The 12,619-nt window shown below is 37.7% G+C and overlaps 2 protein-coding genes across 2 annotated transcripts; one reads left to right on the top strand and one right to left on the bottom strand.

Annotated features, from left to right (window-relative positions):
• Window positions 1–4,030: 4,030 nt before the first annotated feature.
• Window positions 4,031–5,139, bottom strand: LOC108339349 (uncharacterized). Its single transcript, XM_017576489.2, has 5 exons — window positions 4,881–5,139; window positions 4,659–4,795; window positions 4,461–4,562; window positions 4,298–4,363; window positions 4,031–4,207 (listed from the first exon to the last, which is right to left on the bottom strand). The coding sequence occupies exons 1-5, from the start codon at window positions 5,137–5,139 to the stop codon at window positions 4,031–4,033; spliced, it is 741 nt and encodes a 246-aa protein (XP_017431978.2).
• Window positions 5,140–6,045: 906 nt separating this feature from the next.
• LOC108339350 (protein FAR1-RELATED SEQUENCE 5-like) lies at window positions 6,046–10,725 on the top strand. Its single transcript, XM_052878224.1, has 5 exons — window positions 6,046–6,128; window positions 6,638–8,576; window positions 8,670–8,744; window positions 10,009–10,362; window positions 10,450–10,725. The coding sequence occupies exons 1-5, from the start codon at window positions 6,046–6,048 to the stop codon at window positions 10,723–10,725; spliced, it is 2,727 nt and encodes a 908-aa protein (XP_052734184.1).
• Window positions 10,726–12,619: the final 1,894 nt, after the last annotated feature.

Here is a 12,619-nt window from a genome sequence, read left to right on the forward strand (position 1 = left end):
CACATGACATTGTCTTCCCGTGAATAATGAATTGGCGTTCGCTTAAGTTAAGGTGTAACAAAATAGAGGAATTGTTTAAACGGAAAGAGGTAAGTTAGGTGTTATTTTAATTGACATTTTTTTGATATGTAGTACATGAATTGTGTATTTTTGTTATTAAATGATTACTTACATAAGGATGTTTATAGATATGTTGGGAGTGGTTTTTGCGGGACGAGGACCGTCAAAACTCAATCATTTGTGCGGCCCTTCATTTGGAAGAAGGGTCAATAGCGGAAGATGATGGAGATGAGTTAGGGTTAAGTTGGGAACAAGTGGTCATGAAGAAAATCGAAGACAACCAAAGAAAAATGGTTGCAATGGATAAAGATTTAAGAAGTTTGGCTACATTGGTAGGTGTTGGGAAGGAAGATTATGAGAAAGGGAATGATGGTAAAGAAGAGGATGGTGATGTTCATGGTCATGGTGGGGCACATGGGGAAGGGCAATGTTTTCAAACATTCACGTATAGTGATGTGGGTGGTTGTTGCTCAGGACTGAAGGATGACGTTGAGGACGTTATGGATATTGGACCTGTTGTAAGCACTGTGCCACTACATGATGACACTGAGGATGATAATTTATTGAATGTAAATCGAACACAGTTGTACAACATGGTGATTCCGTTTAAACTTCCTTGGAGGTAATGAATTTCACACTTTGACAATTCTTAAATTCCATTTATTAATAGTGTGATGATGAAACATGTTGACTTATGTCATATTTTTGTTTGAAGGGTTGTTTCTGAAATTTCCGGTCAAACATTTGGAACCCAAGAGTGTTATTCTTTTGGACCCAGGATGCAGGTTGGCAACATGGTAATAATGAAATTTGATGTGTGAATTTATGATTTATTTTATGTGATTTGAATTGTATAGTATTAAGAAGTTGTTGGTTCTGTAGGGGATTTTGTTTGCCACATCAGTGTTCATGTTCTTTGAAAGAAGGAGCACTGGAGTAGTGAAAAGGATATGTTTTAGTCCATTATATGCGGTAGGTTATAATATTAGTTGTTTTATGCTCCTAATAATCTATTAACATGAGAAATGAAAGCTAACCGTGTCAGTTCCTTGCAGACCCATGTTTTAATTGAGTCAAGAAAGAGAAAGAGTAATCGAAAAGTTTGGACATTGAATGACTACTCTCACTACTTCCAGTCTAATATCATCGGATTTGATGACATTGTTAATGCCGAATTTGTTAGTGCAATTACATTTCATTTAAGTTATTTGGAGAGTATGCTTATGGTTATTAGTAGTTGATGGTGTGATATTATTTTTGTTGTAGTTGTTTGTCCCAATTATCCATGACGGCCATTGGTGGTGCTACGCTGTGAAGATTCCATCATTGGAAATGTTTGCACTGGACTCTTTTGGGCACAAAAGAAAGGAACGACAAAAGATTGACAATGTCATTGTATGTATAGTAATTGATGTTTACTTTGTGATTCCAAATTTATAAGGGAAGTTTGTTGTTTCCAGACACATAATCTTGCATTGCTTTTTGGACATTTGTTGAATTGTGCGGAAGAGAACAAACCATCATTGGAGGTACAACACTTGCATACTCCAATCCAACCAAACAAGTATGTTTGTAATGTTCATTTTTTTAAGTATAATATTTTATTGTATAATTCATATGTTAAATATGATAGTGACTATGTTGGACTTGTTTTGATGTAGTTTTGATTGTGGAGTAATTGTTTTGAAAATTATGGAGTTGTGGGATGGCATTGACAAAGATGAAAGAAAGACAATGCCCAGTTACACAACTGTAAGCTGTCTATATTTCTATGTTGTGCATCGTTGATAAAAATGTTGCATTGGATTAATGTTTTGTGCATTATTGTGTTGGCAGGAAGAACTACAACAAGTTAGGGAGCATTATGTATGTCAATGGATTTTGGATGTGGACAACGTCCGGAGGAATGAAGTCTTGGAAGATTTAGGCATGTTGTAGAATGTAGGGGATTAATGATGTTTGAACAGTTGTTGATACATTTGATATTTATGTATTGGTTGCACATCCAATCTGAATTTTGAAAATTTTGAGAAGGAAATATATTTGGTAGTTCAAATTAAGTGATTTGAACTTATTTGACTTTCACGTGCAAAACGTTTTATCCAGGAACGTATTGGTCCTGTGTGTCCAAAGAATTATGCCAAAGTAAGGACTTATTTTGACTTTCGTAACAGTTGTGGTCTTGCAGAGACCGTTACCAATTGAGGTTGGTGTGGGACGATTTTGTTAATATAATGACTAATCATTGTATCGAAGTGAACGACAAACACAACCAATGAGGGAGAATGTTAGGGCCTGGCCAGTTTACGATAGAAGAAGATATACGAGGGAGAGAGAAGGGGACCGTACGGGAGAGGACAGTGGCCGAACGGTTGAAAGGGAGGAGCACGATGAACGAACGAGAAGGGGAAGACAAAGACAGTTGAGCGAGCGGAGCGAGGACGAGCGTCCTGAGCAAGTGAAGGTAACATAGGAGTGCGGACGAGCGTCCTGAGCGACGAGCGAGGACGAGCGTCCTGAGCAAGTGGAGGTAACAAGGAGTGCAGACGAGCGTCCTGAGCGACGAGCGAGGACGAGCGTCCTGAGCAAGTGGAGGTAACAAGGAGTGCGGACGAGCGTCCTGAGCGACGACTGAGGACGACCGTCCTGAGCGAGTGGAAGCAAGAAGGGCTGAACGAGCGGAGCGACACGACATTAGGCACCCGTAAATGAATGTGGTCTACGAAGTTGACCTTTGTGTGCAAGAACTTATACGTAAGTCCCCACTTATTTACCCTGCGGTATCCGTTCTGGTGGTGCAGTATAAGCGTTAGCAATTGAGCTTGCAGTGGCACGAATTTGTTAATAAATTAAGAAATAATTGTTTCCAAATTGATGACAAACAGAAGGAATGATATGTGAGGACATTAGGCACCCACTTATTTACCCATTGATGATTGTGGTCTACGAAGTTGACCTTTGTGTGCAAGAACTTATACGTAAGTCCCCACTTGTTTACCCTGTGGTACCCGTTCTGGTGGTGCAGTATAAGCGTTACCAATTGAGCTTGCAGTGGCACAAATTTCTTAATAAATTAAGAAATAATTGTTTCCAAATTTATGACAAACAGACAGAAGGAATGATATGTGAGGACATTAGGCACCCACTTATTTACCCATTGATGACTGTGGTCTACGAAGTTGACCTTTGTGTGCAAGAACTTATACGTAAGTCCCCACTTATTTACCCTGCGGTACCCGTTCTGGTGGTGCAGTATAAGCGTTACCAATTGAGCTTGCAGTGGCACAAATTTCTTAAAAAATTAAGAAATAATTGTTTCCAAATTTATGACAAACAGACAGAAGGAATGATATGTGAGGACATTAGGCACCCACTTATTTACCCATTGATGACTGTGGTCTACGAAGTTGACCTTTTTGTGCAAAAACTGAAACTTAAGTACCCACTAATTTACCCATTGATACCAGTGGAGATCATTAAATAATTGTTTCGAAATTACGTAGAAGTCGAACACATTAGCCAAAATTTAATGAAAACAGCATGACGGAAAACAGAATGTGCGTAAATGTTTAACAAGAAAACGTTCGCATCAGGGACTAACAAGTTTCCTTAGTATGTCGTCTATTTCGTTTGATGAAGTGGGGTTTTGTGGGATGATTAGGACGGACGACAAAGTTGTTGGGTATGTTGTCCTTGCATACAGGCCTTCTAGATATGAATTCAGCTCAATTTGTTTGACATGAACGATGTCGGATGGATCCAATAGCAAATGCTGAAAGCAAAGCAAGGGTAGGTAAGGTGGGTGACAATGATGTCGAACGTAAATTATGGTTATTCATTTCTTTCAATTGTGAATAGGTAACCTTCATTGATATTGAAATAAGTGCATACAGTACGTTACAAAACATAACTAATATTTATGTTAACTAATGCTTGAAATACAAACATAACGTCAATTTGTAAACGCTCATCAATCTTCCATGGTGGTTGTTGTTTTATTATTAGAGCGAGAAGGACAAGCCTTTTCAGATGGACCAACATCTTTGTCTTTGTTGTTGTTTTCGGCACATGGGTTGGGTCGAATCACAGGTCTTGATGAAGCGTTAAGTAGTTCCTCAGTTGGAGGACCTATGTCAGCTTTGAAGACCTACACATTGGTTAAAGTCAATTTAACAATACGACGCCCGTACGTAAACAACAAAATAATTAAGATTTACTTATGAGTTGACCATATTACCTTAACAATGTTCCGGACTGTTATATTCAAATAGTAAATTCTGCCAAAAGGACTCAATGCACCAACCTGTGCGTAAAGACATATATAACATTTTAAAACAACGAATAAGTTCACGTGGTCCATGATTCTTAAAGGTTATAATTAGAAGTTGTAGTTGGTTTACACTTTGCAATAATAACACAGCACCAACTCCTATATCCGGCCCAAACTCTGGATGCAGAAGGACTTTGTTGTGAACCGAAGCAGACAATGAGGTACTTTGATCCTGTTAGGAAGGAAAACCGAAGAAGTTAACATACCACGCTTTTAACAAAGTTAACAATGTAGACAGTGTGGCACTTCAATCCTGTTAGTGATAGACCTTGACAACAATTTTCATGTCACCCAATCCATTTGGGTTGCACTCTTTAACAATGCATGCTACAAACGGAAGGACATGCATTGACTTAACGCGTTCTAGCTGGGTGACGTTGTTAATGTTGCCATCTTGTACAAGTCCTGCAAACAATATCATACCATTCTTATTCAAAACATTAAACATTTAAACTATATAACCGTGTCCACTGATTATGAAAAAGTTCACCATGGTGTTTAATGAACTTCTCAGCCCATATCCAAGGATTAGATTTGAAATCTCGATCAAATGTTGCCTTTGCAATGTCATTAACAAATTCCTGTGTTGACTTAGGTTCATCTGTTTGCCTGTTTAGCATGGCCGCTTGTACATTTGCAGCAGGTCCTGGTATCAACGTTGCAGTTGAGTTGCACTTTTTTAAGAATGCTTTGAGATCACTGTCGTCTATATCAAGTCCCTCCCATGACTCCATTCTTTCAAACTGCATCGTTGAAAACCAATTAGGTTATGCATGGCCCAACGAAAAAACAATAAACTTGTAGTTAAAGGATAAGCAACTGTACCTGACGTCGAAACTACTTTGAAGAGGTATGCCAATAGGAAATCGAAAGCTGTATTATATAGAGGAATATAATATTATAATATTGACTTAAATGGCCATAATTACACTTCAAACTTTTTTCACACAACTGACGCAGGGATAACTTAACAATTGAATAATCATATAATAATATTATATTATTTTGAAATGACGTTTGTCCAGCTAAAACCCTTAATTGGCTTGTCATGCAATTAATGTCTAGGCGTTCCAGCCGATGGAGTTTCCCGCCCATCCACGAACTTCCATTTAATGCAGTATAAAGCCAAATAAACCCGGCCTTTTGTCATTAATTTGTTTGTTCGCATTACTCACCTTTTGTCATTCAAGAATTACAGTGTATGGCCGAAAGCAACAGCTTCCGTGTATGAAGTTGGTAAGACATTGAAGAGCATTTAATCCCACCAAGTTGTTCAGACATTGAAGAGCATTTAATCCCCAGGAGCTTGGCCGTTGGACCTTGGTGGGATATTGAAGGCCATTTATTGAAGCGGTTGTGAAAGGACGTTCCTTCTCTTAGTAAGTTAATGTTTTACTGATTTCAAATGTTATGCCTTGTATAAAACAGTTATTTTCTGGTTGATTGAACAAAGAAAAATATTGGCTTTTATTACAATATTGTTTGAAAGTTGCAATACAACAAATTTGTCGTTATGAGAAAGTGTGGGCATGAACATTAGTGGTGCCGGAATATGAAATATGTTGTTGTCATGTTTTAATGATTGATTTCATTAACCTTTGACGTCCATGTGATGTTGGACTAGGCGTTGCTTTTGAATGTGTTTGTCACGTATTATGGCGTGTGAAGAAGTAGCTTGTGCGGTGAACAACGATTCCACTGAGAATGTGAACGATATTGTCCCTAAAATTCATATGTGGTTTGATACAATTGAAGAGGTTAAAAGTTTGGTTTAATAGCCAATTTAGTCCTCACTTTGGTTGAAAAATCTCAATTTAGTCCCTCGTTATAAAAGTGTTTTGAATTAGTCCTAACTTTTAAAATAGTGGGTCAGATTGGTCCTTTCTGTTAAATATAAGTTAACAAAATTAATGGATGATGATGTGACACAACTTAAAGCTAACGAGGGACCAATCTAACACATCAGCTTTAAGCTGTGTCACATCATCATCCATTAATTTCGTTAACTTATATTTAACGAAAGGGACCAATCTGACCCACTATTTTAAAAGTTAGGACTAATGTAAAACACTTTTATAACGAGGGACTAAATTGAGATTTTTCAACCAAAGTGGGGACTAAATTGGCTATTAAACCTAAAATTTTTTACACTGACTATGGTGTGAGGAGTGGTTTTGGTGTTCGGATAAGGACTTCTAGGAGAAATAAGAACAACGACTTAATCTTCCTTGAATTAGTTTGCTCTAGGGAAGGGAAGTACCTAACTTCCATTGCTCCAGAATGGAAAACCCAGCCAACTCAGAAAAACCAATGTCCAGCTGGAATAACTGTTGTTATGAAAGAAGGAAGATGGCAGGTGAGAACAGTTGTTATTGAACACAGCCATGACATGTGTCCAAATAACTCCAACCTTATACGTGGTAATCGAAGAATTAATATGCATGCGAAGCACACCCTTAATATCAATGATAATTCTGGTGTTCGCATTAACAAAAGTTTCATATCTTTGGTGAATGAGGCCGGTGGGTTTGAAAATATGCAATTCGTGGAACGTGATGCCCGTAATTACATTGGACAGCAGAGAAGAACTCTGTGTAAGGAAGGTGATGGCCAAACACTTTTAAGATATTTTTCAAGAATGAGAGAATTAAACAATGATTTTTTCTATGATATGGAAATGGACGACGACAACCGAATAAGCAGTGTCTTTTGGGCCGATGCACGAAGTCGCGCAGCATGTGTAGATTTTGGTGATGTTGTGTCGTTTGACACAACCTACCTAACAAACAAATATGATATGCCATTTGCACCATTTGTTGGTGTTAATCATCATGGTCATTCAATATTACTGGGTTGTGCTTTGATTTCTGCAGAGGACACTAGGACATTCACATGGTTATTTTCAACTTGGCTTAGATGTATGTCAAACAAGGCTCCTGAAGGTATTGTCACTGATCAATGCAAGGCAATGTCCAATGCCATAAATGTTGTGTTTCCAAACACAAAACACCCTTGGTGCTTGTGGCACATAATGAAAAAAATACCTGAGAAGTTGCAAGGCTACAAATGCTATAAAGCAATCAAAAGTGAACTTAAGAGGCTTGTGTATGACACAGTCAGTTACGAAGACTTTGAGTTAGGCTGGGCAAATATGATGTCATGTCAAGGGTTAGAGAATAATGATTGGCTACATTCATTGTATGCAGATAGACAACGATGGGTTCCTTGTTATATGAAACATCAATTTTGGGCGGGAATGTCAACTACCCAACGAAGTGAGGGCATGAATGCATTCTTTGATGGATTCATAAATTCAAGTACAACACTTCAACAATTTGTGCAACAGTACGATAACGCCCTACGACAAAAAGCGCAAAAAGAAGTTGAGGCCGATTTTTCTTCAATGAATACGACTATACCATGTGGATCTCAATCTCTTATTGAAAGACAATACCAAACCGAGTACACACAGGCAAAATTTGTGGAAGTTCAAAACGAATTTCGCTCACGCATGAACTGCTTCATTAAAAACATGACAAAAGAAGGTACAATAACCAGGTACACTGTTAAAGAAGACTTCATATGGGAGGGTCAGTGTCGTTCCAAATTTCATGTAGTAGTCTTTGATCTTGTCACAACCGACACTCACTGCAGTTGCCAACTATTTGAGTTTAGGGGAATCTTGTGTAGACATTCGTTATTGGTCCTAGGGCAGGAAGATGTGCGTAATGTACCAACAAAATATGTTTTGCGTAGGTGGAGCAAAAACGTCCGTAGAAGACATACTCTCATTAAAGCATCTTACACGAACAACATTGAAGACCGTAAGATGCAAAGGTACCAAGCTTTGTGTAAGCGTTTCTATGACATCGCAGAGGTTGCTTGTGATTCTAAGACTGCATCTGATAACTTGCTTTCGAATTTAAACTGTATCGCCAAAACTTTGGGTGTATGTACATCAACGACATTGTCGATGGTCAATGATGCCTCTGACATGGATGGACGTCTGCATTGTAATGAAGACGTTCGACCTAGTTGTGAAATTGACGGCTTACTTGTGCGCAGTCTTGTAGCTGTGAAACGCAAAGGCCGACCCAGGACAAAAAGGTTGCAATCAACAGTTGAAAAAATTACAAAAAAGAAAAAGTCCCATGCTACAAAAACCAAACATGCAAGGAATTCCAATGTCAGTAACAGACACACATGTCGTTTGTTTTGATGTAGTTTTATTAGTAATCAACTTCATTGATTTAAACCTTAACTAATACTCTTATTTCAGGATACAAGTAAGGAAGACATAACGGACGTCCACAATGTTGAGGAACTTCTAAGTGAGGATATGTTTGAATCTCAAGTCACCCAATCAGAATTCATGTCTTTATTGACATCCGGAGAATACATCGTTCACAATGATGACTTTTCACCAAATACTTATACACACCTTTAACCCATGCACTGCACTGTGGGTATAAACTTATTTTTTGGGGTATGTATGGTGTTCAATATTATGTGTGTCCTTACATTGAAATAAATAACATTAATATATTACTTGGTTACATTTATTTTTCATGAATATGGTTACTGAGGAATGTTTAATACCGAACCGTGTGTTCAATACCGAACGCTGTCCGGATTAATTCGCATAACGCAAAGCATGGACACCGAACGTCCTCCAAAACGAACGTCCACGAACGAGCGTCAACGAACAAGCGTCAACGACCGACCGCTAAATGACTACCCACTCTTGAGTTCAAGCTTCCACTTAGGCGGACCACTACAAAACGTGCGTTAACGAACGCTCTGCCATAGTAACTGCCGAACGAGTTCACATATTTAGTTAACAGAGCGCTCGTTGGTAACTTCCATAGCGTTCCCTGACGGCTACGAACGTTCAGCAGTTGACGTACTGTTTACGTTGATTTGACCATTGCCATGCACTTTGTTGCATTTTTATTTCGTTCGTTAAGACGCCGTTCGTTAACAGGCCGTTCCTGAAGAGGCCGTTCGTTATCCATGGTAACCGTTCGGCCCATTTTTAGAGCCGTTCGGTTTGTCAACTTGGTTCTTAGGACCGTCCTTATTTGGCGCCCGTTCCGTAATATTCTTATTCCGAGAACGTTCGTTCTCAATGTTAGTAGCGTTCGTTCTTAATGTGGTTTTTATTCCTCTGTTATCCATTTAATGTACCCCAACCACCATGTCATAAACTATTACGACTCATTTATTATGAAATAAATGGTTGTTGAAACGGTTCAACACATTTACTGCTTCGTGGAACGGATTCTAATTCCACATCTCCCAATGCCATTCAACGTTCTTGTAACCAACCAATTAATTTACTCTACCAATTCACTGGACACGTCTGACGGTGCACTGTTCTGACTTTTCGTCAAACCTCTTCATTGTGTATATATATTTGTGGTTTAGGGTTGGGTAAATGGATAGAGCCAAACATATTGGTTTTGCTATTTGAAGTTATGGCTGCCTCAACCTCCGCTCTAACATTACGAGTCTTGTGGAAATTTGGATCCATCCACTTTTCTCATTCGGTTAGCATGTTCTTCTTAATTAATTTCTTCTCATGAAAGTGACCTTATACTTGGTTAAAACTTGTGCAGGACATTGGGTACGTTGATAGGCACTTTGCTACGGCCTTTCAAAATGAATTAGGACCGACATGGTCCTTGCTGGACAACAATGGTCACACGCATGTGGTGACTTATAACATGGATACCGTCAATCCAAGAATAACTAATGGTTGGGGTCAAATGAGAAACATATACCCTGAAAGATTGAACGATTCCCACATAAGCTTCGACTATGTGGGTAATAATAATTTCCATATCACCATATATTTCGGTGCTTGCTCCCAAGAGCGTAGGGAATCCTTCATTTATGATGGTACCAATTATCCTGATACGTCATTGTTTTCGGTGAAGTTGACAAAATCACAAGCACGGGGAAGTCATTTGGTACGTCCTCACTAATTTTTTATTTTCTAATATATACTTGTCATAAATTGGACAATGTGATTTACTTCATTTTTGTTACTGCCACAGGACTTGCAAATTGCATTTGGGAATCTTATCAGGAGCAAAGGCTTGACACAGGTTATGCTCCTTGGACAGAAGGACGGCGTCATGTGTAGTGTTTTGGTTTCTGTCACTTGCAATTCCACAAAGTTTGGCAAAGGATGGAAGGAATTTTGCACGGAATATGGGTTGAAGGAGGGAGACGTGCTAGTCTTTGAGGTTAACAATCTTGGAAATGACATTTTAGTTGAAGTTTATATTAATGGATGTCCCTGTACTGTGATACATCCAATCTCAGTGTAAACCATAATGTACATTACGAATTCATGTTACTGTCTTTGAATTTTTATGATCTAATAAAAATGCAATTATTACTTATTTCTGTCAACCACGTTGGTCTTCATACAATTGTTGTACTTCAACTTCAAGAATTTTGACTTAACTTCATTTGTTATGGTAAAAAAGAAAAAATTAATTAATTCATTAAAATCATTGCAATAAAACATTTGTTGTCAAAATGATCACTAACATTTCCCATTTACTGAATAAAATAGTAATAAATAATGAAAAGTAAATAATATTTTGGAACATGAACTAAAACATTATAACAAACAAAAGGTTTATTACTATAAATTTCTTAACCTTTTACACATTCAAAGAACTTGATTTAATGTTCATCCCACTTCATTTGAACTCCCTGCTTCTGTCATAAACTATTACAGACAACAACAATGAAATCATGACAATTCAAAAAAGAATTCGGGTTAAATATGTTTTTAGTCCCTAAACTATCAAGCAAATTTGTTTTTAGTCCCTCTTTCAAAGTAAGGTACATTTTAGTCCTTCTATTTTAAAAAAACGTTAATTTTTTATCCTCTCGGGAGGACCAAAAATTAAGGTTTTTTTGAAGGAGGAGGACTAAAATGTACCTTACTTTGAAAGAGGGACTAAAAACAAATTCGCTTGATAGTTTAGGGACTAAAAACATATTTAACCCAAAGGATTCCAATGTTTTCAAAATTAAAACAACTATTTCAACATGATTCCAAACATGATAACATTTATCTAAAACCGAAATTCGTAATGTAATACAACTTATTGAGGTACTCATTTTTTTCTTCTAACACCTGCAGTATAAGGACTTCTTTTTACGACACTCTTAACCCGTATTCGGGGTTGCGCTTTCATACGATCATACATTGTGCTTTGTTGCATTTGAAATCCACGTTCAACCACAGGGGTTTGCTGGTCCTGCTGAACCGGTGTACTTTGACAACCATCTTCACTTCCCCACAACGGTTCTTCCACAAATTCTTCATTCTTATCTTCATCTTTTGCTTCAACCAACTTTCTTAAATCATTAATACTACTTTGCATGTCCGCGATTACCCGTGTTTGTTCTTCTACAACAAAAAGTAATTTTTCCTTATCTCCTCTATTTTGCTTCTTAAATGGAATACCAAATTTCTCACAAGCGTCTTTCACCATACCATAACAAAGCTCCTCTTTCGACACACCAACATCAATAACAACCTGCAATGTCATTAACAATTTTTGTTTCATAATAACACAAATCATAAATAACTTTGCACCTTCCTGTAATCAACAACTACTCACTGATCCCTTTGCCAAAGCAGTTTTGATAAACTTATCCCCAATATTCATATCAATCCAGTTCAACAACCTTGGGAATTTCGTTACCCGTGTACTGTAAATGGACTTCGATGTCACAAAATGGTGACAAAACCATACCTGCAAATGTTTAATCCATCAACTAAGACAATAAAAATTATTCAAACAATAAACAATGATTGTCTTTCACTAACAATTACATAACAAACACGTACCTGCAACAGGTAAGCACATCCTTGAACATGAATATGGCTTTTGGTTGTTTCATTCTTCATTGTTGTTGAAGCACCACACACACTTTCAACAAAGTACTGAAAAACTAAACTGCCCCAATTGTACTTAGCCACACTCCCAAACTCCGAAACAAGGTCAAATATGATTGGAAATACTACTCCACTTCGATTCGGAACCAAGAACTCTGATATGCCTACCAATATATACAAGCTGCAAAAATGTTCTATTGGAAAATTTTGATGTTCCTCTAACAAAAACTCATATACCATCCTGACATCCACTTTCCCCTCAGGGAAGTACTCCCTACAAACACTACGATGCCCAACTTTAT

Source organism: Vigna angularis, chromosome 5 (assembly GCF_016808095.1).
Source record: "Vigna angularis cultivar LongXiaoDou No.4 chromosome 5, ASM1680809v1, whole genome shotgun sequence".
NCBI lineage: Eukaryota > Viridiplantae > Streptophyta > Magnoliopsida > Fabales > Fabaceae > Vigna > Vigna angularis.

Bases quoted from the DNA above. Each gene is read 5' to 3' on its own strand.
- LOC108339349 (XM_017576489.2), bottom strand. From the start codon at position 5,139: ATGCAGTTTGAAAGAATGGAGTCATGGGAGGGACTTGATATAGACGAC. The intron at 4,796-4,880 runs GTGAACTTTTTC...TATTGTTTGCAG, and splicing joins GAAGTTCATTAAACACCATG to GACTTGTACAAGATGGCAAC. The intron at 4,364-4,460 runs GTAAACCAACTA...CTTTACGCACAG, and splicing joins CTGTGTTATTATTGCAAAGT to GTTGGTGCATTGAGTCCTTT.
- LOC108339350 (XM_052878224.1), top strand. From the start codon at position 6,046: ATGGCGTGTGAAGAAGTAGCTTGTGCGGTGAACAACGATTCCACTGAG. The intron at 8,745-10,008 runs GTCACCCAATCA...AAACTTGTGCAG, and splicing joins AGGATATGTTTGAATCTCAA to GACATTGGGTACGTTGATAG. The intron at 10,363-10,449 runs GTACGTCCTCAC...TTACTGCCACAG, and splicing joins AAGCACGGGGAAGTCATTTG to GACTTGCAAATTGCATTTGG.